The sequence below is a fragment of the Macaca thibetana genome, chromosome 8, assembly GCF_024542745.1.
Source record: "Macaca thibetana thibetana isolate TM-01 chromosome 8, ASM2454274v1, whole genome shotgun sequence".
Taxonomy (NCBI): domain Eukaryota; kingdom Metazoa; phylum Chordata; class Mammalia; order Primates; family Cercopithecidae; genus Macaca; species Macaca thibetana.
The window spans coordinates 59,994,549-60,019,924 of record NC_065585.1 but is presented as its reverse complement, the minus strand read 5'-3'; the positions used below and the strand labels follow the sequence as shown (position 1 = coordinate 60,019,924).

General features: G+C 37.4%; 1 protein-coding gene across 5 annotated transcripts in view; it reads left to right on the top strand.

Annotated features, from left to right (window-relative positions):
- RALYL (RALY RNA binding protein like) overlaps positions 1 to 25,376 on the top strand; it is a 715,531-nt gene that overhangs the window by 670,732 nt on the left and 19,423 nt on the right. For all 5 annotated transcript variants that reach the window (XM_050801558.1, XM_050801556.1, XM_050801557.1 and 2 more), the window contains one exon: positions 10,668 to 10,840. In XM_050801558.1, the coding sequence (XP_050657515.1) occupies positions 10,668 to 10,840 (173 nt within the window). The remainder of the gene's footprint in view (positions 1 to 10,667; positions 10,841 to 25,376) is intronic.

Here is a 25,376-nt window from a genome sequence, read left to right as displayed (position 1 = left end):
AACCCCGTCTCTACTAAAAATACGAACATTAGCCAGATGTGGCGGCACATCTGTAATCCCAGCTACTAGGGAGTCTGAGGCAGGAGAATTGCTTGAACCCGGGAGGTGGAAGTTGCAGTGAGCTGAGATAATGCCACTGTACTTCAACCTGGGCAACAGTGAGACTCCATCTCAAAATATTTTAAAAAAATTAAAAAAATAAATTAAAATATATATATATATGATATACATATATATATATATATTTTTTTTTTTTTTTAAGGGAGCTATAAGTATTCTCAGCCCTCCAAAACCTTTGAACAGAGAGTTGATATCATTGGCCTGTGGGTATTCACCTTAACTACATTCAAATTTTGATCACAGCATCTTAGAGGCCTTTTTGGTCTAGAGAAATATCAACAGTTCCTGCAGTTGCTTCTCATTTAACTTGGTTTTGTACCTTAAACTATTGCCATCTCTCTTCTCTAGTCATTATGTAGTCTGTCAACATTACATTGCTCAGAATGGAAAGTGTTGCTCCAGATGTAATCTGACTGCTGTAGCCTGTAACATGACTACTATTTCTGTTCTGAATACCTTACTGCTGTCATTGATACTTCAGATTTGGTGATGCTTCTGGTTACAGATGATGAATTAAACACAAGAATTGAGCAGTGTTCTCCCTTGAAACTGCGTTAAAAATAAGGATAGGGTTTAGCAGCTGGACAGGAGGTATACCTAATTTAGCACATCCTAGAAATCCAAGTCCAATTTTGATCACAAACTCCCAAAAAGTTCACAATTCAAGGCATCATATTCTTCAGGAAAAGAGGACATAAACAGTTGAAAGTCTGTTTAGGAAACAGATTCTTATGTCCCAACTATCTCTGCTGCACTTTGAAAGAAGGCTGGAGAAGTTTCCTCTAGAGAAGGTAAAACAGTGGGTCTCAGGGCTGGTAGATGACAAGGAAACTTGAGAGCACTTAAAAGCAGTTGGGGGGCCGGGCGCGGTGGCTCACGCCTGTAATCCCAACACTTTGGGAGGCCAAGGTTGGTGGATCACGAGGTCAGGAGATAGAGACCATTCCTGGCTACACAGGTGAAATCCCATCTCTACTAAAAATATAAAAAATTAGCCGGCGTGGTGGCGGGCGCCTGTAGTCCCAGCTACTCAGGAGGCTGAGGCAGGAGAATGGCGTGAACCCGGGAGGCAGAGCTTTCAGTGAGCCGAGACCCCGCCACTGCACTCCAGCCTGGGCCACAGAGTGAGACTCCACCTCAAAAAAAGGGCGGGCGGGGGAAGTTTCTGTAACTTAACATGTAGAAATGCCACCTTCTCCCTGACTCAGCTACCAGAGCACTGGCAGGACACTAGAAGAGTCTTCAGTTGGGAGCATGAGTAGCCAAAGAGGAAAGACTTAAAGATGCTGATATAGGATCAACTAAGGAAGCACTCAGCCAGTCCACCTACAGAGACAGTATCTCTCTTTACTTACAAAGTTGTCAATCAATATTTTAATACTGTTAACGTGAACAAATAAGAATCACCAGATGAAAGAACACATTTAACATAATAAGCAAATGCCAAAAAAATCAGAGGAAACAAGCATATACAGGAAGAATAAAACTTCAAAAAGAAGGAAAAAAAACAAAAAACAAACAAAAAAAAACACTGACTAATACCCTCCGAGACATGAGAAGATACTATAATAAAAACATAAAATTATAAAACTGAGTATTCAAAGGGCTGATAAAAGAGCTTTTAGAAATTAACATATGATAGCACAAATAAATAATACAATGACTGGAAGACAAAATTGGAGAAACTCTCCCAGAAAATATGGAAAAAAAACAGAAATGGAAAACTGGGGAAGGATATGAGAACTAAAGGATGAATATCTGAATAAGCTTAAGTTGCAGTTTTCATATTTCATCTCTATTCAATCTGAGTTGGGTTTCAGTTTACCTATGTGGGAACCCAAGGCACAGGAACCGTCTCAGCCTAATGGCCTTCCAATTAACTATTTTGATATACTCTTTCTCTGAAAAGTACTAAAAAGAGTACTTCACCAAAGCACGGTGATAAACCAAGAAAGAAGTAAAACAGCCTTCCTAAAGCATGGACTCTAAAGGCAGCAAACAAAAGGAATTTTCAAGATAGAGGTAACAGAGATCCTAGGAGATGAGCTGCGCAAGATATCTGGAAAGAAATGAGTCCAGGTCAGAACTGCTCAAAAGCTCTGGGATAGACTTTTTAAGACATCAAACCTGATGAAATAGCTACTGGGTGGGAAAGAGGATTGGTTAAGAAGGAGGAGTAAGTTTGCATAAGTACATAAAGAGAAGCACCTAGAGAACTAATTTTTAAAACCTGAGGCAATTTTTAATTCTAGAGAAAATAAAATACTCTTCAGGAAAGAAAAATTATTCATCCTGTGCTAACAGCTTAGCTGCACAAAGTACTTTCATAGTAAAAATTATGTAAAAACTGAAAATTTATTAAATCCAATTTACAATATGATCTCTAGAGAGATGAGAAGTGAGTGGGGATTGCAGGACCAAGAACTGAATCCTAAGCTTCCTAGGGATAATGTCAACAGATAGTGCATAAAACTGATTGAGAAGTAGCAATATAAACATTATTTAGAGATAGGAGTGCGTGTATTTAAAAGATTCAGCCAATAGGAGTGCGTGTATTTAAAACATTCAGCCAAGTGAGTGGAAAGCCTTTAAGGAGCTGGAAATGGTGAACAGGTAGGAACAAAACGCTGCTGTTTTTCATAGCAAGCTTGTAGAAATATTTGAGTACAAAAATTAAATATTTTAAAGAAGTTCAATATAAGGCAGAGGAAAGACATTGAGTTGTCTTTAGCAACTAGATCAAACCTTTCAACTGCTTACTGGAGTGCTTCCTGTAGCTATCCCTCAGTTAAATGTAAAGGCAAGATTGCCCTGAACACTTATTAAAAGCAGCAAGGAAGGCTTTAGTCAAGACTATCGCAATAGGAGATAAAATTGAACTAGACTCTGCAAAAATAAAACACAGGATAATATTTTTAATGCTAGAATCAGCTAGAGGCAGGCAGATTCTTGAATGCTGGAGCAAGCTAATGCAAAAGTATTGGAGGATGTTGGAGGAGGAGATTTGGTCACCATCTGTGTTTGCTAATTAGCTCTTATTAAAGTTAGGCTGCTACTCTCCCAAGGAGACTGGAAGACAATGGCCCTATCTTATTCAATGATAACATGTCAAAGAAATAGCTCCTGAATCTTAAGAAAAATATTCCTGGGTTACAGAAAATTTGCCTCTCAAATGGGCAGAGAAAGAATTTACAATTGCAAGTTTGTTAAAGCAAACACTCTAAGGAAAGGATGCTCCAGGGCCTATGGTCAGGAAGAAACCTACCTGTAGTTGTCAAGACAAGGGGAATATTGAAGCCATCTTGGGAATAACTGAATCACAGTCTTTCAAAATTGAATTCTTTCTCCTCACTTTCCTACCTAGATATACTCCTCTGTACCCTATAAATTTGCCAGTCTCAACATTATCCTCTATTCCTACTATAGCAGTGTTGCCAAATCTTATACCTTTGGTATATTTTTACCCCACCCCTTCTCTCTGTTTTCCTAAAGATACACTAATACCCAAACCCTCATCATCTCTCATATGTTCTGTTGCATTCACCTTATTTTTTAAACAAATTTATTGAGGTATATTTTATATAGACTAAAATTTACTCATTTCAAGAGTATAATTCAATGACTTAGTAATTTCACTAAGTGATACAATCATCACCACAAATCAGTTAGGATATTTTCATCCCCCTAAACATCACCTTTTAGTTGGCCTCCACTTCTGATTTGTTTCCTCTCCAATTCATCTTCCTTGTGGAAAACAGATTTACATTATCTAAGGTCCCAGACAGGAATAAAACAAAACTAGGTTCACATCACACTAGAGACCTAGTTTAACTTACTAGCTGAATGAAATTTGGGAAAGTCCTTATAAAACCTATTAAATGGAGAAAATAATATCTCCATTAAAACCATTTTTATATTTAAATAAACACAATTATATCAGTAATTTTTAAATGATTTATGTTGCATTTGTGTCATCTCAACAATCTTGGGTATTTCATGTGAACAACTTTGATGCCATTTCCTCCAAAAATGTACTTACATAACTAATATATTCATCTAAAAACAGTCTATGTAATTTTCCTGATGTTCATTTGTGTGGCTGATAGTAATACCATCCATAATAAGTTGCATTTTTCTAAATGGCATTTATTGGAACCATTGAGTTAAATTCATACTATATACAGGTGTTGTAATATAAAATTTTTCTTAAAATACAGTTTATACTAGTATGCAAAAACAATGATTCAAGGATACTAGCTTGGCTCTAGTGAATAATGTGACTGTTTTTGTATCAACATTCTTTCTAACCATCTGCTAAGTACAATTCAGCTAGCAATTATCTAGCAATTAAGGCAGCATGTCGAAAAACTTAATTGCCAACTCAACCAATTTTCATAGTTATATTAATGATAATAGCTATGCAGCAAACTCAATTTAATAAAAATGCTTTGAACATAAATCTCAACAATTCTAACTTGTTTTCTGAATCATAGATAGCTTTTTGAAGTAGAGATGAGATGTGCAGAAAAAAATATTTGAATATGAGGATTGGAATGTAATATTAAATTCTTTCCTTTCATGGCTTTTTAAAGCCTTAGGCATTTTCCCTTAACAGAAATATTTACCTGTAATTTATACTTCTTTTCCTTTGATAGTCATTGTTTAGCTTAACTACAACATGTGCCCCTAACTAAACAGACTTCTTCATTCTTAAACTTAAAATTGGTTATTGAAGAGATTTGAAGCATTCCCTTGGTATGTCAGATTAGGCCTTCTTTTTTAAGAGATATATAAGAAAACAGCCAAGGTTATAAGATTAGGAATTTTAAGTTGGAATTCCAGCTCTTGCACTTCTTACTGTGTGACCATGAGCACTTATTTGTTCCTCAGTTTCCCCATGCGTAAAATGATAAATAAGCCTACATTGCAGTATATTTCAAGGACTAAAGTTAATGAATCTTACATGGCCAGCACTTCATAAGCACTCACTAACTTGTAGCCATTATAAACCTTTTTGTTGTAATCCATAATGTAGGTGTCTTACAGGTGTCTTTTAGACATAAGCTGCTGGCTTTTTGGCTTCTAATCAACTCTTTAAAAAAAAATCTGATACTCATTTCTCTGTTCACAAAATAAATGCTATGGTTATCCATCACTCTGACTTAAAGAAACCAACAGACTCCAAAATATGTTAGTGTTCGAAGGCAGCGCTCCTCCAATAAGCACTGGAAGACGTCACATTTCATTGTTCTCTTGAAGACTTGTCAATATAAACACAAACAATTTTCTTCTCAGAAAATTTCACACCTCACATTTTAGTTTGACTTTGTGGTATGGGATTGTTATGTAGAATGTGGGAAGGAGGTTTTGCAGTTTGTTTGTTTGTTTGTTTTAATCTTGGATTTATATTTTTGTTACCACTGTATGTAAAATTCAGCAGCCACTTTAACTAAAAAGAATTTGACACATTTGACATTTATTTTCATTAGTTGATTCCACAATTCATTAATATATTCAGCAAACACTTAATTTGTGATTAAGGGTCTGAGTTAGCCACCAGGTAAACAAAGATGAATAATAAAAATGTTTCTGCCCCAAAGAAGCTTTAGTGGCAGAGAGAGAAATGCACATACACACAAACACACATACACACTCACACACTCACATTGACAATAAAGAGTGATGACTAGAAAAATAACTATGCAAATAAAGAGAATTGTATAAAGTTAAGAATAAACAACATTACTCATCTCTAAGAAAAGTAAAATTAGATAATTATTTATTAAAAAAAGAACAAGTTGCTTTATCTCCATTTCAGCAACATAATTACTGAATCAAAACTGCCTATTAAACTGTGAACCAACAGTTTAATAAAGAAGATGTGCTTTCATGTGTGATTTTATTTATGGAACCTATCATTGTTTAGTGATTATAATATTTCCCATTGAGATGACAAAAGCTATGTTCACTACCTATTACTAACGCACAGGCTGATTGTATTTGTTAAACTCCTATGAATCAATTACCATTATAATTAAAGCTTTTTTTTTTTTTTGCTCAACTCAGATAATGACTTCCAAGCATTTAGCTTTCAAGTTAATGATTGGATGATGAGAATAATATATAAGATTTTTTGCAATGAACTGTATTAATATACCCCTGCCTTTGAAATACATCAGAATCACATGTATGTTGTATATTAATACAAAAAATAGAGTAACTGTGTCTATGTACTATGTACTGTATTAGTTTGTTCTCATGCTGTTAATAAAGACATACCCAAGACTGGCTAACTTAAAAACGAGGTTTAATGAACTCACAGTTCCATGTGTCTGGGGAGGCCTCACAATCACAGCAGAAAATGAAAGGCACATCTTGCATGGCAGCAGGCAAGAGAGAGTGAGAGTCAGGAGAAACAGGAAACCCCTTATAAAACCATCAAATCTTGTGAGACTTATTTACTAGGAGGAAACCACCCCTATCATTCAATTATCTCCCACAGGGTCCCTCCCACAACACATGGGAATTATGGGAGCTACAATTCAAGATGAGATTTGGGTGGGAACACAGCCAAACTGTATCAGTACTAGACTATGCCTGTCTAAACATAGAACTAAAAAGGCCATTTTGAAACCAAAATTCAAAATAATCTTTGTAGTGCCCGATTCTTAATGATCAGTAGGGGTGAATAAGTTTGACATGGGAAATGTGTCTATAGCAATCAAGAAATAAATATAGATTCAACTCAAGAACTGTTTTGAACCTGTTATAACACGTTTGTGTGGTCTTTGCAGTCTAAAAAACACATTCACATCTTTTTCTTCATTAGAGCACACAGCAATTCTCTGAAATAGATGTTATTTTCATGCTTACCTTTTAGAGAAGAAAACCACAATTAATAGGACTAGTAATTAGCAGAAGTATGGATCTCAAACTCTATATCCTTCCTGATACCTTACCTCTTCATGTGCAAGGCATTTAGTGATGGCTACAGAGCACAACAAAATGTTTTGATAACTGACTTGTATTGTGCTTTTCAGTTTACAAAAGATGAACCTCCATATCATCCCCTTTTAGTGTGACAACGATCTTCTGAGGCAATAGCTCAAATTTCCAGGAAGCTTAAACACTAATGAAAAGATAAGAAAATAGAACTAACTATAAGACAGCATTTGATCAGGGCCTTGGTTGATCAAAGAGGGAAAGATTACATTCAGCTGGGAAGATCAGGAAAGTCAGCTTTCCTGATACAAGCTGAAACAAATCGATATATGAAGCCAGATGAGGACTATGCCTCTTTAAAGTCGGGTCCTACAGGGGTCCTTTGAAAATCTGCTATGCTTCCTTGGCCAGAGATCTTCTAGAGAAAAAATTATATATATATATATATGTGTGTGTGTGTGTGTGTGTGTGTGTGTGTGTGTGTGTGATATAAATAAATTATATATATTATATATAATTTTATATATATATATATATACACACACACGTATATGTTACTTTCAAAATCAAAACATAAGCGTTCTCAAAAACCAAATGTTTCTGGAATCATGAGAGAAGAAATGGATATGCTAGGCCAGTTGAATTCCTCATATTTGTCAGTCTTAAGCAAAAGTCCATTTATGTGTTGTAACAAAAAGATAAACACAATAATCTAACATTGAGAACGTTTGGTTTGATAAACACAATAACCTAACATTGAGAACGTTTGGTTTTAAAAAAATTATAAGATTCAAAGCATTTTTCACTGCATAGAATTATAAGAATCCCAAATTTCTATTTCTCCCTCTTTCTTGAGGTACCAGCACCAGGTCTTGAAAGCTAGGGCATTTCAAACAAGTGGAATGGTGACATACAGTGGCAAGAGGTGAGGGGTTTAGATGATATGTACAAAAACCTTTTTTAGGAGGAAGAGTGGGGGCCAAAACCAGAGTAGCCACCTCCATCGTGCAGTCAAAGGATCAGTGATAGGAGAGGCAACAGAATAGAACAAGAGATGTGATTATTGGTAGAGGACTCAAAACTGTCCAGTGCTCGAGCTAGTCGACCTATCACATCGTTTTCTCAGTGGAGCCTACTCATAGATGTGTATGTGGGTTGACCTAGGTTGCAGATCTAGAATTGTAGAGCACAATGAATGATATCTGGAAGGAAAATGAGAATAAAACCTAGAAATATTCAGTAAGAGTAAAATTGAGAGTGTTTTTGGTCTTTCTTGCCTTATTTACCTTCCTTTTAATTCAGACAACTGAGTCTTCTGTAGATTAAACAGATTTTTTTTCTTTAACTCACTTTTACCTTCTTAAATTGGATAATTTTCTGTATTTAGAAAAAATCTTGGTTATATTTTACAATAATCACTTTATAGTCTTCACAGGACTTTCTGTGCTAAATGTTATATAGACATTAGGAAAAATGGGAAGAATTTATATACCATACTTCCTTCCATCAGTACATCTGTATATGCATATCAAGATAAAAAATACAGTTTTAAAAGCAGAGTTCACATCCTTACTGCACTAGTAATGTTGTTAAATGGAGAAATTTGAACCTAATAAGTTGATTTTAAAAACATCAAGACGTGTATAGCTTGTGTCTATTTATATGAAGTAAATGGCTTTCTCTTAATGAAAGGGAGCCTATGTTTTGGTCATTTATGATACCCATAGTAATTATTTGCAGCTTTGGTTTGATCCACCAGCTCCTTTCCTCCTCTGAAACAGAGGCTCAGCCCCATGAGTGTTATTCTCTGATCTGAACAGGCCTCTTGATCTACGCTTACTGTTGTTATTCCTTCAACATACAGTAAGAGCATACCGTCTCCCTTTTGTGTCTAATAGAACACGGAACACATTTATGTAGTCCTTTATAATTTGCAGAACATTTCCCAAATACAAGCTCTGCTAATTCTCACAGTAAAACCCAGAGGTAGGTATAGATGAAGAAAGAATGACTTAATGTGTTTAAATGACCTGACCTGACCAAATGGCCAAAACTTAGACTCAAACTCAGTGTCTATAATTCAGTGGGTAAGTAACAAAGCTAGAGCTAGAATCCTGTCAACTAGAGCTCAGAGTAACTAAACTTTGACAACAGAGGCAAGGCAAAACAACCCTCTACTACTGTCTTATTTTCAATAAACTTTATCATTTGGAGAATTAAAATGCAAGAAGGTATAGATACACATTTATTTATAAAATTATTTTAATTGTAAACAATTTCTTGGAAAGAATACCTGCTTATTTGCTTATTTGTACATTATATTTCTATCAGTTTGTTAATTTACATATTAGTTGTTTGAAAAGTTTCGTGCTGAGACAAAATGTTTATATCAGTGCTCGTTTTCCTTTAATCTCACATTATGAAAAAGACCAGAAATGAATACCCTAAAGTTATTTAGCTCTATAAACTACCTTTATTGTAATGAATTATCAAAATTTAGGCTATTTAAAAACTCAGATCAAAGGATAGATTAATAATCTGATTTTTAAAAACCCAGCAAAATTAGTGAAAACAACTAACTTTGGAATAGTCATGAACACATGGAAATAAGGTAGAGAAGGAGGAACATACGACGATCTAATTTATTAGATGCCCAACATTTCTTTATATTATCATAGGAAATGAATACCACCCACTAGAGGAAATAATTATGATACTGTCAGCACACTTTCCATTTGAGCAGGTTTCTGTGAATGGAATGCACAGATCCTGACAACTAGAAGAAATTCTACTAATGTAGAGTGTAGCTTTGTTTGTTGAGCACTTATTATTTGCAAGTCACTATACTAACACTTTGGTTCACTACACCAAACCCTGAAAGTGTAGGAAATTGTTGTCCTTATTGCATGGATGAGAAAACTAAGACACATGGAGGGTTAATCATTTTGACTTTGAACAGCATCACAAAGCTATTAGGTGATGAAGCTCAACTTTGAACCCAGGTTGTCTGACCCCAGAATTTATGTTCTTAACCATTGAAGTTAACCACATCTGCCAACAGAATTTAGACTTTAAATTTTCAGGGTATTGTTCACATAGACATGTTTTTTGAAAAAACAACATATTTGCTTTTGTACTTTTTTCCTCAGTGAGTTTTTCTTTGTCTTTTTCACTTAGGTTTGAACTTGTCAATGAATTTTCTCCATCCTGCTTCCTTGAGTGAACAATTTCTATGATGAGTCTGATTTTTGCCATTTGTTTTTGCTCTATTTTCCTCTCAGAAAGACCATCCTTTTTAGAAAGCACTATATATAAAATAAAGTAGCCAGAAAAATCAATCTGTTTATGTAAATCTTACTAATTTATGTACTACTACCATCTGGATTCCCTAATTTTTGCTAATTCTGTTAAATATGCTTACATGTAAGTGCACATAGAAAACTGTACATGATTGAAAAAAATCACTTAAAGCATAATGTTACCTTACCTTCTGTACACCTTTAATAGCATATAGAGTTTACCCTTTCATGCACTGTTTTTTCATGGTTTATCCAAATGGCTCATGAGCAACCCAAGGTAGTAGTCATTTGCTTTTTCCCCCCCAGAAGCTCAGAAGAAGCAATTGGAAGAGAGTCTAGTGCTGATCCAAGAGGAATGTGTGTCAGAGATTGCAGATCACTCTACAGAGGAGCCTGCTGAAGGAGGGCCAGATGCTGATGGAGAAGAGATGACAGATGGGATAGAGGAGGACTTCGATGAAGATGGGGGTCATGAGCTGGTAGGAACGAAACATTTGGTATTCACACCCTTTGGGTAACAACACTAGCATGTTAGCAACTCATTCATTCTAAAATAAGGATTAAATCATTTGGGGCTTACTTCTCTTATATGCATATATTTAAGGGAACACAAGTACAGTGCTTTGCACATAATAAGTGCTCAATACTTAATTGCTAACTTAAAATAGGAAGTCTAAATGAAGGAGGAAAATAAATATTATATAAGTGATTAGGTATATTTAAAGTCCAAAGTGAAAGATTCTCTCCAAAATGCTCCATTGCAAAAGGAACCTTGCATTTATACGATTACAAGTGAACTATATGTGGATATAATATCCTGGTAACAAACTACAATATACTGGAAGATACCTGGGTTACTAACTGATGATAATTATTTATACTATTTTTGTGGCCAACAGTCTTGTCTACAGTGTGCTCCCTAAGATGACACTTTGGTAGATGGCGTGTTCACCATTTTTAATTCCTGTACTGCCTGATAATCAGTTATTATGAGTTGGGAATTTGGCTAAGACCTTCTTCTTTACAAGTTGTATTTTCCTAATATTGTAATCGTTATACTGCTCATTTCCAGACATCCTTTCCTGCATAACCACATCACGGACTTGGTAAATGTATGCTGATGAGGATGTTATTTCTCATATTTTATCAAGCATGAAATTAAATATACTATCTCAAAGGACTGAACTAATAAAAATGATATGCGGGCAAGTTTGTGTGTATACATTGCCAATTTCCAAATATCTATGGACTGATCATATTAAACTTGGCTTATCCCAGGTAAAAATCCAATTCCAGTTTGTTTTAATACTGTACCTTTTGTTACTTAACTCATTTTGTCTGGGTGGTTGTTTTATCAAGTTTCAAAGACAGCTGAATTGCATAGATTCTATATTGACTTTTAACATGCCAGCTCTGTTAAAATTCATGGCACCTTTATGATTTTTTGTTTATTTATTTAATTAACCAATTATTTTTGAGACAGAGTCTCAGTCTGTCACCCAGGCTGGAGTGCAGTAGCATGATCTTGGCTCACTGCAACCTCTGCCCCCCTGGTTCAAGCGATTCTCCTGCCTCAGCCTCCCGAGTAGCTGGGATTACAGGCACCTGCCACCACATCCAGCTAATTTTTGTAATTTTAAAAGAGATGAGTTTTCCCCATGTTGGCCAGGCTGGTCTCGAACTCCTGACCTCAAGTGATCCACCAACCTCGGCCTCCCAAAGTGCTGGGATTACATGTGTGAGCCACCGTGCTCAGCCAGCACCTTCATTTAAACTTTTCAAATATGAGCTTTTAACAACCACCCCTATTTCTATGAAAGTCTGTATCAGTTTGCAGAACTTAAGCACCTGTTCTGAGACTGATATTGATTTCAGGAATCTGTTGATTAAGGATTAGAGTGAAGAACAAACAAATGTCCCAGCTTCTCCTTAGGCAGGACTACATGATTCGGCAGGACTAATTCAACAACATGATTTCCTCAACTCATTCTAATCAGACCTCTGCTGTCAGGATTCCACTGTGACTATACTCCTTGAGCTCTCTGGAGGCCTCCATGTGCCATTTACAATGGTTACTTCTCTGTTCTTATTTTAATTTACTTCTCAGCAGAATTTTGCATAAGCTGACCACTTCCATCTTCTGAGAAATTCTCCTAATTTACCAGTTGCTCATTCTCAGTTTCCTGTACTAGAAATTGTCCCTCCATGCTCCCACTTTAAATATTATGGTAGCTCAGGGCTTTGTCATAGGCCATCTTCTCTTTCTACACCCTGTCCCAAGGTGTCTTCATCAAATACTAGAGTGTTAAATATTACTTATAGGCCAAGATTCCTAAATTCACATTCTATCCCTGATCTCTTCATGGGACTCTAGAGTCAAATGTTTAGCTGCCTATCACCACACAGATCTCCAATAAACAATTGAAACTTAACAAGGCCAGAAACAGTCTTGATTTTTTTCCAGTCATTTTATTCTTTCCCAGGCTTCCTTATTCTGGTAAACAGCATCACCATTAACATAGTTATTAAAACCAAAGATTAAGATCATCCTTGACCACCACCTTTATCTTTAATTCTACTTCCAACTGACGCCCCCAAAGTTAGTTACAACTCCACGACAAGTACCATGACCCAAGCCACCATCCCTGCTCTTCAGATTTTCCATAATATCTAAACTGGTTTTCTTGCTTCAACTCTTGCCTCATGCAACCCAGTCTCCACAGAAGAAGGGTAAAAATCTTTATAAACTATCTGTCAGATAATGCCATTTCCTTGCTTTAAACCCTACAATGTTTTTCATCACACATAGAATCAAAATCCCAAAGAATGTGAATGTAAGTTGTGATGAGATTAGGTGAAGGATGCCAGTACAGAGAGAGAACTTGGTGAAGAGAAAGATAAAAGTTCCCCAATGCTGAAAGGAAAGGAATCCAGAACACAAGTATATATAACTGAAGACTCCTCCACTGCAAGTGACTATGGTTAGTCTGAGGATGTTGTGGCAGGAGTTTGAGGGAGTTCAAGCACAAACTAAGATAAGTCAGAGAGTGATAACCTCTGGGGAATGAGGAGAGATGGGCACTATCACGGATTTGAGGAGAATGAAAAAGATATGAAAAGGTTCCTATGGAAAACACTAAAGATTACTAATTGAGAAAACATATAAAGATTGGCAGTGTTAGTAGTCAGTTAAGGTTAAAGATCAAGAATTAATATCGTATTTTGCAAACTTTAAAGTGTATCAGAACTACTTAGAGAACTTTGTAAAAACACAGATTCTTGTGTCCCATTCTGAGAGATTCTGATTTAGTATGCTGAAGGGGGCTCTAGGAATTTGTATTTGTAACACGTTCCTAAATTATACTGATGCTGCTGGTCTGGGGTCACACTTTGAGAACTACTGTTATGAAGTCATCAATCTGCCTTTCTCCATTGGCTTTTATCAGCCCTTATGGAAGCGTGAAAAAAGCAAACATGTTCAGAGTTGCATTTTTGTCAGATAAGTGCAAAAAAGCAACAATAAATAAAAGGAGTTGAGGATATTAGTTTAAAAAGAGTGGCTGACTAGATGGGTCATGGAATCTAACCAATGGGGAAGGAAGGGAACACAGTTGGGGCAGGGGGTTAAAAATGAGAAAATAAAGGCACAAAGGGAACAAAAAGCCCCTATATATACCATTAAGGACCAGAGGAGGAGGAACTAAATGAATAAAAGAAAAACAAAGTCTGTACTTAGGGACCAAGATATTTCAGAGGTGGACAGTTAGAGATGATGAGATGCTCCATGGGAGGGAGTGATAGAAGTGGATCAGTGCCAAAGTCACAGCAGATGAAGAATTTAAGGAATAAGGGGCTCAGATGCAAGATGAGTCATCTAGATGGACATGAAGTCACTCCAAATATTGGATGAGAAAGTGAAAGAGTAAGACAGTTATCGAAAGGCTGACATGAAAGAGAGGGCATAGCCAATTTCAGTCCCAGATTTGTCATTATCAGTCCCAATTGAACTACCTAACCAAATAACTTCTCCGAGTCTCTCTTGACTTTCTTTTTTACAAAATAGTAAGGCAAAATCAGAAATTTTCAAAAACCATTGATTTTTACTCTGGATGCACATGTTTCCTAGGAGCAATATGTCTGAAAGAGCAAGGCTTGACCATACAGTCATGGCAATAAATCCAAACCATGGTATCTGGACTATGCTCTAAATATACAGAAAGTAGCTGATTGGAACTGAGCACCTGCCTCGAGGTACTCAGGTTTCCTCCCTCAACCCTGTTATTATCACTGGAGGCTTAGGGAACTAGAGATAAATCCTGTGTCTAGTATATCATTTTGTTTCTAAGACTTGGAAAATAATAAATGAGGAAGGGTTTAACACTCAGTCCTTGCAATCCAGATTGAAACTAAGGAGTTTCTCCTAGTGATTGGCCAAGAGAAAATTCCTTAGTCTGGTGTTCACTGTTTTCTCCTTTCCAGGCTACTGAACCAAACCATCCTTGGCTCCCAAAAAGCGAAATAAAAACACAAATCTTTTTTTAGATAATAAAGGGCATCATAGATTTGAACAGCAAAGATACAATATAATTAGAGATTTTCTCACAAAGAAGAGCTGGTATCCACATGCCCATTTGGCTGCTCAGGCTGCTCAGAATGCCATTGCAAAAGAATGAACAGGAAATAAGAATTGGATCTAAAGTGAAGGAGATTCAACAAAATGAGCTAGTAAGGTAGCTGTAGGTGGTCGGGCCTCTTGTGAGATGGTGAGAAGCCAAAGATAAGAGCACAGACTATCCACATAATGTTTAGTTCTAAATATACACTTAGTGAAATTGATTTCCATGAAGCAATTCTTTCAACTAACATTTGGGAATCTATCTTGCATGCACCAGGTGCTACCAAAAATGCAGGAATAACTAAAGTCATTGCTTTATGTATGAAAGGAAATGTTTAAGAGTATGACTCCTTGTCTCAAGTAGCTTAGTGGCTTGTAGAGAAAGGACTGATTTCCTGGCTGGGTGTGGTGGCTCATGCCTGTAATCTTAGCACTTTCGGAGGCTGAGGTGGATGGATCACCTGAGATCAAGAGTTCAAAACCAGCCTGGCCAACATGGTGAAACCTCATCTCTACTAAAAATACAAAAATTAGCCGGGCATGGTGGCAGGTACCTGTAATCCCAGCCACTCAGAAGGCTGAGGCAGGAGAATCGCTTGGACCCAAGAGACGGGGGTTGCAGTGAGTTGAGATTGTGCCATTGCACTCCAGCCTGCACACAGAGCAAAAACTCTTTTAAAAAAAAAAAAAAAACCGAGAGAGATGACTGATTTCCTCATGCACAAAAACAGAAGAACAAAACAAAAAAAACAAGCTTGGACTTTATAATTTATAAGAAGTCAGCCAAGACTAAAAATCTGTGATTCTATAATAATCTATACCTATATATTTCGGTAGTGCATAGAAATCAAAATTTGGATTTATCTACAGTTAAACTCTTTGTATTGATGCACTGTACGTACACTATGAAACCACTACTATAGTCGTGTTTCTGAATAAATCCACTAGCAAGTATTTATTGACTGACCACTGGGGATAAAGAGGAAAATAAGAAAGATATGAACTGACTGAGGATAAAGGCCACAGACAAAAAATACAACGCAGCATGTCATGGTAAGAACCATATGAAAAACATAATTTACAGGTGGGGAACCAGACATAGCCACTACGGTCAATAAAGACTCCTGGCAGAAATGGGGTTGGAACTTTACCTTGAAGGATGACAAATTAAAGAAACGACATGTGCTAAAGTTGAATAAACAATATTCAAGTCATCCTTCATTGTCCCCAGATCATTTAATGGAAAATATATTTAAAATCCAAAATGCATTAGGTAAGTCACACGATACATAAAGGTGAATTTTAAAAAACAAAACTATTGGAAACTTCACAAATACAACATTTCAAACTCTTTTATTCTCTTTATTTGTATCCACCAAATCTGTATTCCTCTTTATAAAAAATAATATCATCCAAAATTAAAGTGGCCTTTGCCATAATGGAAATACTATAGGAAGGCTAGTGCTTAACACAGTGCTAATTCAGAAAAGCAAATGAGTTCTCCTGAGGTGTATGAGAAAAGGCTTCTGTGAACACTCTAGGACATTATAAAGCTGTCAGATGTGTTATGCAGCCTTAGGCTAATCCAGTGTTTTCCAAAGGAGAGTTTTTGGTCAACTTACACTCAACACCTTTTCCAAAGGAGAGTTTTTGGTCAACTTACACTCAACACCTTTTCCAAAGGAGAGTTTTTGGTCAACTTACACTCAACACCTAGGGTGCTTGCTGAAAATGCCAGTGTAGATTATCTCAAGAAGCAACCCTGGAATCAAGCCAAGGTTTGAAACTACAGAGCTAAACCAATTCCCAGAGGAAACTAGACAAGCAAAACATTTAAATGGATTAAGGAGAATTTGAGTTCTTTTGAATTCTACTTATAATCACTTTTCCTTTTACTGACTACACGCAATCAAATCAGGTAAATCTAGCAAGAATCCACAGTAGATTTACCTAGCTGAATTGTGTAATACTTAGACATGCAATCTGAGTGCTACGTTGTAATACATCTTTCAGGATTTAACAAAACACTCAACTAAGCAGTAAGTCACCTGGGCTTACCAGGCATTGAATTTCTATGCACACTGGGGAAGGTCTGGACCTCAAATCCAATCCTGCAGTTGAAGACAACTCAAAGCAAACATTCTGGTACACCATTGAAAAACTGTAATGCATAAAGCATTCTGGTCAATATTCTTGGTCTTTCTTTATGAGAAAGACTGAAAATGTCTCCTTCTTTTTGAGACTTTTTGTTTCTTTCCTAATGAAGTCCTTCACCTGGATGATCCCCCTTATCAACTGTGCTTCTCTTTCTTTTTCTTATCATTTTGAATGAATGCTGGCTAGAGGACAAACAAGAATTTGTGAGACATGTTCCACAAAGGTAGTACCAACTGAATTAGTTAGAATTATAAATTACAAGAAGAAAGTACTACTTAATCTGTTGGATTTGGGCACGTATTTTAACACAGTATTCAAAGACCTTTATCTTGAACTCTGTCAATCCATCATATGCTATCTTCCCTGTCCTACTGAGAATAGATAGTGAGGGCATAAAGAAAGCAGCACCATTATTTGAATGGAGTTAGGGATAGGATGAACAGCCATGGTGCGTGTGTCCTGCAATTGACCTGGCCTAGGCGACCTGCATGGGTCATGCATGCCCACTGACCAGCTATTCTCAACAGAAATGGGGTATGACTCAGCCTTTGATGTGAGGGAAAGTGTGTAATAGGCAGATATCTCTGCTTCCAGCTATCCACCTGGAATCCCACTTCTTCAAGAGCTCTGATCCCTTTGTAATAAGTGTCCCCTCTTATTTCAGACTTGCTACTCTTGGCATCTCACTTGATTTAATCATTTTTATTTTAGTTAAAGAACTCTGCCATTAAGGCAAAATCTTTCCCGGAGGTTGGATGGCTTAACTGCTAGAAACAAGAGCTCTGCCTGCAGTCTGACAGAAGCATGTTCAAAGTCCCATGACTTTGAGCAAGCCCCTTACCTGTGCCTTCACTGACTTTAGTTTTTCCACTATAAAAGAGGGTTGGCAATAATATGTGTCTGGCTCACAATTGCCATGAGGAGTAAATGAAGTAATGTCTAAAAGGCACATACTTGGCACAGAGTAAGCATTTTGTGCTACTCTTTACTTACTTAATCTGTTTGATTTTGAATTTTGTTTGATTTTTGTATTTCAGCACAGCATTCAAAGACCTTCGTCTTGAACTCTATCAATCCATCATAAGCTATCTTCCCTGTCCTACTGAGAACAGATATTTAAGGCATAAAGAAATAAAAAAATTATTTGGATGGAGTTAGGGATAAGATACACAATCATGGTGCATGTGTCTTGCAATTGACCTAGTCTAGGTGACCTACTGCACTATGACCAAAAAAAAAAAAAAAAAAAGACAGTCAGAAAGACTTTGCTAAGTTTTTTTTGTGTTGTACAGCTCTTGTATCCTGTTATATATTTTTTCCCAAAGTCAGAAAAACTTTGCCAAGTCTTTCTGTTTTTATTGTAGGGCATTTTTATCCTTTTGTATATTTTCTGGTTTGTGTGTTTGCCTGTTTCTTTGTTTTGAGACAGTCTCTCTGTCACGTAAGCTGGAGTGCAATGGTGCGATTGCACACAACCTCTACCTCCTAAGTTCAATTGATTCTCCTGCCTCAGCCTCCCTAGTAGCTGGGATTACAGGCACCCACCACCACGCCTGGCTAAGTTTTGTATTTTTAGTAGAGACAGGGTTTCACTATGTTGGCCAGGGTGGTCTCGAACTCCTGACCTCAGGTGATCCGCCCATCTCGGCCTCCCAAAGTGCTGGGATTACAGGCATGAGCCACTGCGCCAGGCCTGTATTTTCTGTTTTATTGTCCCACTTAACTTCGTGTATTTAATTTTGGTGACCCAAATGTTTCCATGTATTTCCAGACATGGGATAAATGAAGTCACAGTTATATTAATAATAAAAGTCTACTGGCCTTACCTCAGCTTCTGCATAGCTGCAATACCTTACCACTCCCTCACAATCTCTCCCCGCTGCTTCTGGGGGGTCACAGAAAGTATCTCACCTGTGCTCAGGAGCATATCTGATGATGTGCTTCTTCTGCCTGCCCACTACCTGCCCTCCCCTTTGGGGATGCAGCCTTGCATCTGCCTTTGCTGCTGCCTTTTGTAAGAACCAGTATGCCTCTCTCACACTCAGAGGTGCAGGACCCACTAGGTGCAGTCAGTGCAAGATCCCTTCAGGTCTCATTGTGCCAGAGAAGCCACATCAGGTTCCACATTAAAGTTACAAGGATAATGTCCTGTCCCCAGCTCTAAGCTGGAAGTTGTCACCAAGACCCCAAGTAACACAGCTTAAAGCCTGGACCATGAGTTCTACTACAGAACAAAGCAGCTTCATGAGCTACTGACTGAATATTTTGCAATAACTCCCTGCTTCTGGCCTTATTCTTCTGCAGATTGTTCTCCAAAGAGCTGCCAATTTGGTTGTGTTAAAGCTTTAGCCAGGCTATGTCATTGTGCTTAAAACTCTCCAATAACTGCCTACCTTGCTTGGAATAGATACTTAAGTCCTTACAATGATCTACAAAGTCTTGCATGATCTGGTCCCTGCTCTCTCTGATCTGGCTCCTAGTTCTCTCCTGTTCACCCCACATCAGCTCTGTAGCTTCCAGGCAGACACTGCTCAGCTCCTGTTTCAAGGCCTTGGCATTTGCTGCACCCCGAATGTGGGGACCAGGATAACAAAGGGCAAATTACAAAAGGCCTTGGTGCTTTGCTAAATGTTTGAAGTTTGCTAAAAGTTTGAAATTTCATATAAGTAAACCTATACTTACCTGTACATAAGAGAAAATTGGAATGCAATACAACCTAGTGGTCTGATGCAAAATTTTTGGAGTCAGATAGAAATAGGGTCTCCAGATTTAGCAAATAAAATACAGGACACTCAGTTAAAGTTGCATTTCAGATAAATAGGAAGTGATTTTCTAATATAATCATGTCCCAAATATTTCATGAAATGTACCAAAAAGTGTTTTTATTTAATAAATTTGAAATTCAAATTCAGCTGGGTTTCCTGTGTTTTATCTGGCACCCCTACAAAGAAATGGAATTGAATATTGGCCTTGAACAAACTATTTAACTTCTTTCAGCCTTGATTTGAAAACAGAATAATAATACCTACCTCATGGGGCTTTTGTAACGATTAAAAAATTTAATGCATGGGCCGGGCGCGGTGGCTCAAGCCTGTAATCCCAGCACTTTGGGAGGCCGAGACGGGCGGATCACGAGGTCAGGAGATCGAGACCATCCTGGCTAACACGGTGAAACCCCGTCTCTAATAAAAAATACAAAAAAAAAACTAGCCGGGCGAGGTGGCGGGTGCCTGTAGTCCCAGCTACTCGGGAGGCTGAGGCAGGAGAATGGTGTGAACCCGGGAGGCGGAGCTTGCAGTGAGCCGAGATCTGGCCATTGCACTCCAGCCTGGGTGACACAGCAAGACTCCGTCTCAAAAAAAAAAAAAAAAAAAAAAAAAAAAAAAAAAATTTAATGCATGGACTGCACTTAACAAAGTCACTGGTACAAAGTAAACAAGTAAATTGCAGCTCTTGTTATCATTATTGCTATTGTTATGATCATCTCATTTTGCCAGTGAAGCTTTCAATAAAACATTACATTTCTAGCAACATAATCTTCATATGAAACTTTGTATTTTTAAAAATGCTAGAGTATTCAAATTTGTTAAAAAGCACTTCTTATTTGATAAGAAAGACTTCAGGAAACAACTGTAATATTCTGAGAAGAATTACGATTTGATTTCAGCTTGTTACATTTTTATTTGATTTTATAGTTCTCAGCACACTCAATTCAAAACAATTTATTCTTAAATTCTATTCTTACGGCTTTTTAAATAAAGATAACACTAACAGTATCCTGTGATGACATAGGGCTTTTGTTGCAGTTTTTGCTATAGATTTGTTCTCTGGCTCATGTGATCTAGCCATGAATTTAGTAACAGATGGTAACTTGTGGTTTATGAAAACTGAGTATGTAAGAAGCTTTACATATCACATTTTCTTTAGTCACCCAGACACTTATTCATTGAAACAACCACCAAAAGAATTTTTAATTAAATAGTGGAAACTCAGTAATATGCCAGATATTGTTGGTTGCTTAAGATTCAAAAAATAAGACCTACTGGTTTCTGGTTTCACAGACCTCTCTCTGGGTAGAAGAGAAGATGTTACAACCAGAACAAATAAACAAAACAGTATGATAGGTAAAAATGTCACGTAAGTCATGCAATCGGGTATGGGAAGTAAGATGATACAGCAGACTTCACAAAGTCTGTGTAACATTCTAGTTGGTTCTTGAAGAATGAAAAAATGTATGCAAAGTAAGAAAAAGAATTAGATGGTATTCCACACAGAGAGAAGAGAGTATATACAAGGAAGAAAGATGTGAAAGAATTGGGGAAGTTGTCAGTTTAGTTTGGCTAAAGCAGTGGAGCTCAGAGGATGGCCCCAGAACCAGCAGCATCATATCATGTGGAATATTTGTAGAAATGCAGATTCTCAGGCTCTAACCCAGACTCACTGCATCAGAAACTCTGGGGTGGACCCCAGTCCTCTATGTTTTAACACACATTCTAGGTGATTGTGGTGCCTCCTGAAGTTCGAGAACCCTGAAGTACAACAGTAGAGTTTTCAAAACTGAGCGCACATGACATCACTGAAGGTGTATCTTTCATAAACACCAATGACAGGGGCCACAAGCCGTAACAATTAAATCAGAGTTTCCGAAGGTGGAGCCCAGACCAAAAGTCTAAAGATGTTTTACAGTGCAGCCAAAGCTGAGAACCACTGGGATAGAGCACATGGTACATGAAGAAAGGGCAAATAGACACTTCACCAAAGAAGTAAACATATGAAAACTCACTCAAAATCATCAGTCTTCAAGAAAGCACAAATTAAAACTACAGTACGGTAACACTGCACACCCTCACTCAGACTGACCAAAATTGGCTGATATAACCAAATGCTGTCAAGGAAGTGGAGCACTAGTGTGTCATTGCAATTAAACAGACAGAGGTTGCCTGAAGGGTAAGGGTGAGGGGTAGGGATTGACTTTCCTGAAATATCATTCCATACCTGATCCTGGTGAACATCCACCTTTATTTCAATACTCAGTTTTATCTGGAAACCTTCCTGAAATTCCAAGTTACTCAGGTGCATCCTCCACAACTCCCGCAAACCTCTGTTAGGACACTTCCTTCAGTGCTGCTACCACTTTTTAAAATGTCTTTCTCTTCAACTAGACTTAAAACCATTTGAGCCAGGTTGTTCTTTTTTCATTGTGGATCACTCACGCATAGCACAGTATCTAGCATTTTTATGGGGATGGATGAGTGAGTAGATTGAGGGATGTTGGGTTACCTGATGATTTTGACACACTGTGTTATGCCTCCACGCATTTACGTATGCTGTTCCCTGTGCCCAGAATAACCCGTTCGTTCTACCTTCTATGTTTTGTCTATCTGGCAAAAACATCTTCTCTCTTAAAGATCATCATTCTATGTCACCCATTCCATAAATCTGTCCCCCAACAAGGACACATCCATTTGGGTTTGCTTCTTTCTTTAGGCCATGCTTTGTACATAGCTCCTCATACTTAACTTACTATATTGTAATTAATGATTTTCCTTCTTTCTGGATCACTGATTTGTAAACTTCTCAGGGGTTGTTTTACTTTGTGTTTTTCCTCAGTGTAGTGCTTAGCATATGTTAATGTTCATAAATATTTGTTAAAGAGAGAGGAAAATGTTCTCAGATTACCTCAAATATATGATGAGCATTTTTAAGCACATTTTTATTGTCTGTCATAATCAGATTGTGTTCTAAGTATTACTTTTGTGTGCATTCCCTCTGTGATTTTGAGGATTATTATACAAAGCATGGAAGCAAACAGTTTTCATTACAGCTTAATCACTAGGTCATTCAGGCAGCAGCCTGAGTCTTGAAGGCACTGAGGAGGAACACCAGGAGGAGGCTTAAAACCAACACATCAAAGTCAACACAGCAGTATTGACTCTCTCATGTTGGTTTTCAGTGGTTCTGAAATATTGTCTCCCACAAGTGATAGAGATGCAAATTTGAAGTAACCTGAATTTGGTTAACAAAGCTAGAATGCTGACTTATAAAACAAACCAGAAAATAAGCCTTCCTCTCACTCTTGATCTACAATTTTTAAAGCCAAAAGAAAAGTAAATTTCAGAGGACTCAAAACTAAAATACGCCCAGATAAGTAAGATAGATGCTCTGATTTCAACTGCAGCTATCAGTGCAGCTATCATACGATGTGATCATTTAAAAATAGGCTTTAGTTCTAAGGATTTTTGAGATGTTAAGAGTATTGTGGTAGATATACAATTTTCAAACAGCCTCTCATGATGTTAAAAGCCAAATAATAAATCTAGAGTATAGATCCAAACAAAATAAAATATTTTCACCATTTCTGAGTTTCTATACAGAGGGTAACACAGGAGGAAGAGAACAGATTCTGGAGTCCTTTGGAAACGAGAAGCAGCTTAAAAATAAGCTTTAAATATACAAAAATAGGAAAAAATAGTTCCTTTACTAAAAATGCTATAATGTGTTAGAGGAAAATGGGGCAATCTAAAGTCTTAATTCTGTGAGATTTCAAAAAGCTAATTATGAAAGTAGTTAGAAAAATAAAACCATTTTGCCAACAAAAAGACCACTCCTGGCTGGGCGCGGTGGCTCACGTCTGTAATCCCAACACTTTGGAAGGCCGAGGCAGGCAGATCACCTGAGGTTGGGAGTTCGAGACCAGCCTGTCCAACATGGAGAAACCCTGTCTCTACTAAAAATACAAAAAAATAAGCCAGTCATGGTGGCACATGATGCCTGTAATTCCAGCTACTTGGGAGACTGAGGCAGGAGAATGGCTTGAATCCAGAAGACAGAGGTTGCGGTGAGCCAAGATTGCACCATTGTACTGCAGCCTGGGCAACAAGAGTGAAACTTTGTCTCAAAAAAAAAAAAAAAAAGAAGAAGAAGAAGAAAAAAAACCTCTCCCTATCAATATAGTAGGAAAACAAAATGTTTAAAATTGTATAAGCGGTAATAAATTCCAAAGCATGTAAGATAGCACCAAAGTGACCACAATGTTAGTGTCAAAGCAAAAACAACAATGGATGAAGTTAAACAGGCAAGGAAGATTTTATTTAAGACTGTTTCAACAGAAATCCAGACTATCATAATGAGAGAGAGATTGAACTCAGCTCTGCTGAAACAGGCAGGAGAGATTTTAAGCACTGGGGTAACTAGTGGAAAAGTACTGGAGGTGGTAGGGGAAGGGTGGTCAGTGTAATTAGGCCATCCGTGTTTGCTAATTGCTGCTTATCTAAGTTAGGTTCACACCTCCCACAGAGAAAGAGATAGAGGCTGCTTCTTACTTGATGATTACAGTTCAAAGGTATGATTCCAGCTCCTTAAGAAATATATTCCTGGGATTGTGCAACTGGTAAGAAGCTGGGGGAAGATTTATATCTCCAAGGGGCAGAGGGAAAATTTACAAATACAATTTTTCTAAAGTAAATGCTCTAAGAAAAGGGAGGTCAGGAGGCAATAGTCAGGAAAAACTCGGTCTAAAGTGTTTTTCAAACCCTCTTGGTCATCAGGACGAAATCTCACACATTTTATTTGGCCAAACAGAAGAAAGGACAATTATTTCCCTGAGACAAAAAATCATATTTCATGACAGTTTTCTGAACAGCTCTTGAGAGATCTCAGAGGTAATTCCAGGGCTACATTTTTACATTTGTCAAGTAAAAAACAAATCTGGACTTAGTAATGAGAGACTTATTTGAAAGGGTTATTGCAAGGGGGCAGAGGGACTATTGCAATAGGGAGAATGCTTTGGCCATGAGATCTGCAAGCATCTCAAGTACTAGGCAAGAAGGGTTTTTCTTTTTATAAGAGGAGTAAACAAGATTAGAAAGAACCCAAGATCTCGGAGAAGTGGGATGAAAGATTGGCATACTGAGTAAATATATCAGAGGATGTTTTACCCTGAAGCCAGCATATTTTCCAGGACGGCCCTTAAAGAGGGGATGGATGGTGGCTCAGGCTGAGGGTGGACTGAAGTTCGGGGTCCTGGGAGGAGAGACTCTTAACCAAAGTTTGATTAATAAGCATTTTATTCTCATTGAACAATGGAGACAAAATAGTTCAGTTAGTCATGTATGAGGGCAAGAGGGGGAATTCGGAGTGTTTGTGTCTGGCCTTAGTATAGGTAAATAAACAAGTGTGAATCTTATCTAAATCAACTGGAGAAGGGTGGTTCTTTGCAGTAAGCCATTTCCCAGAACAAAGGG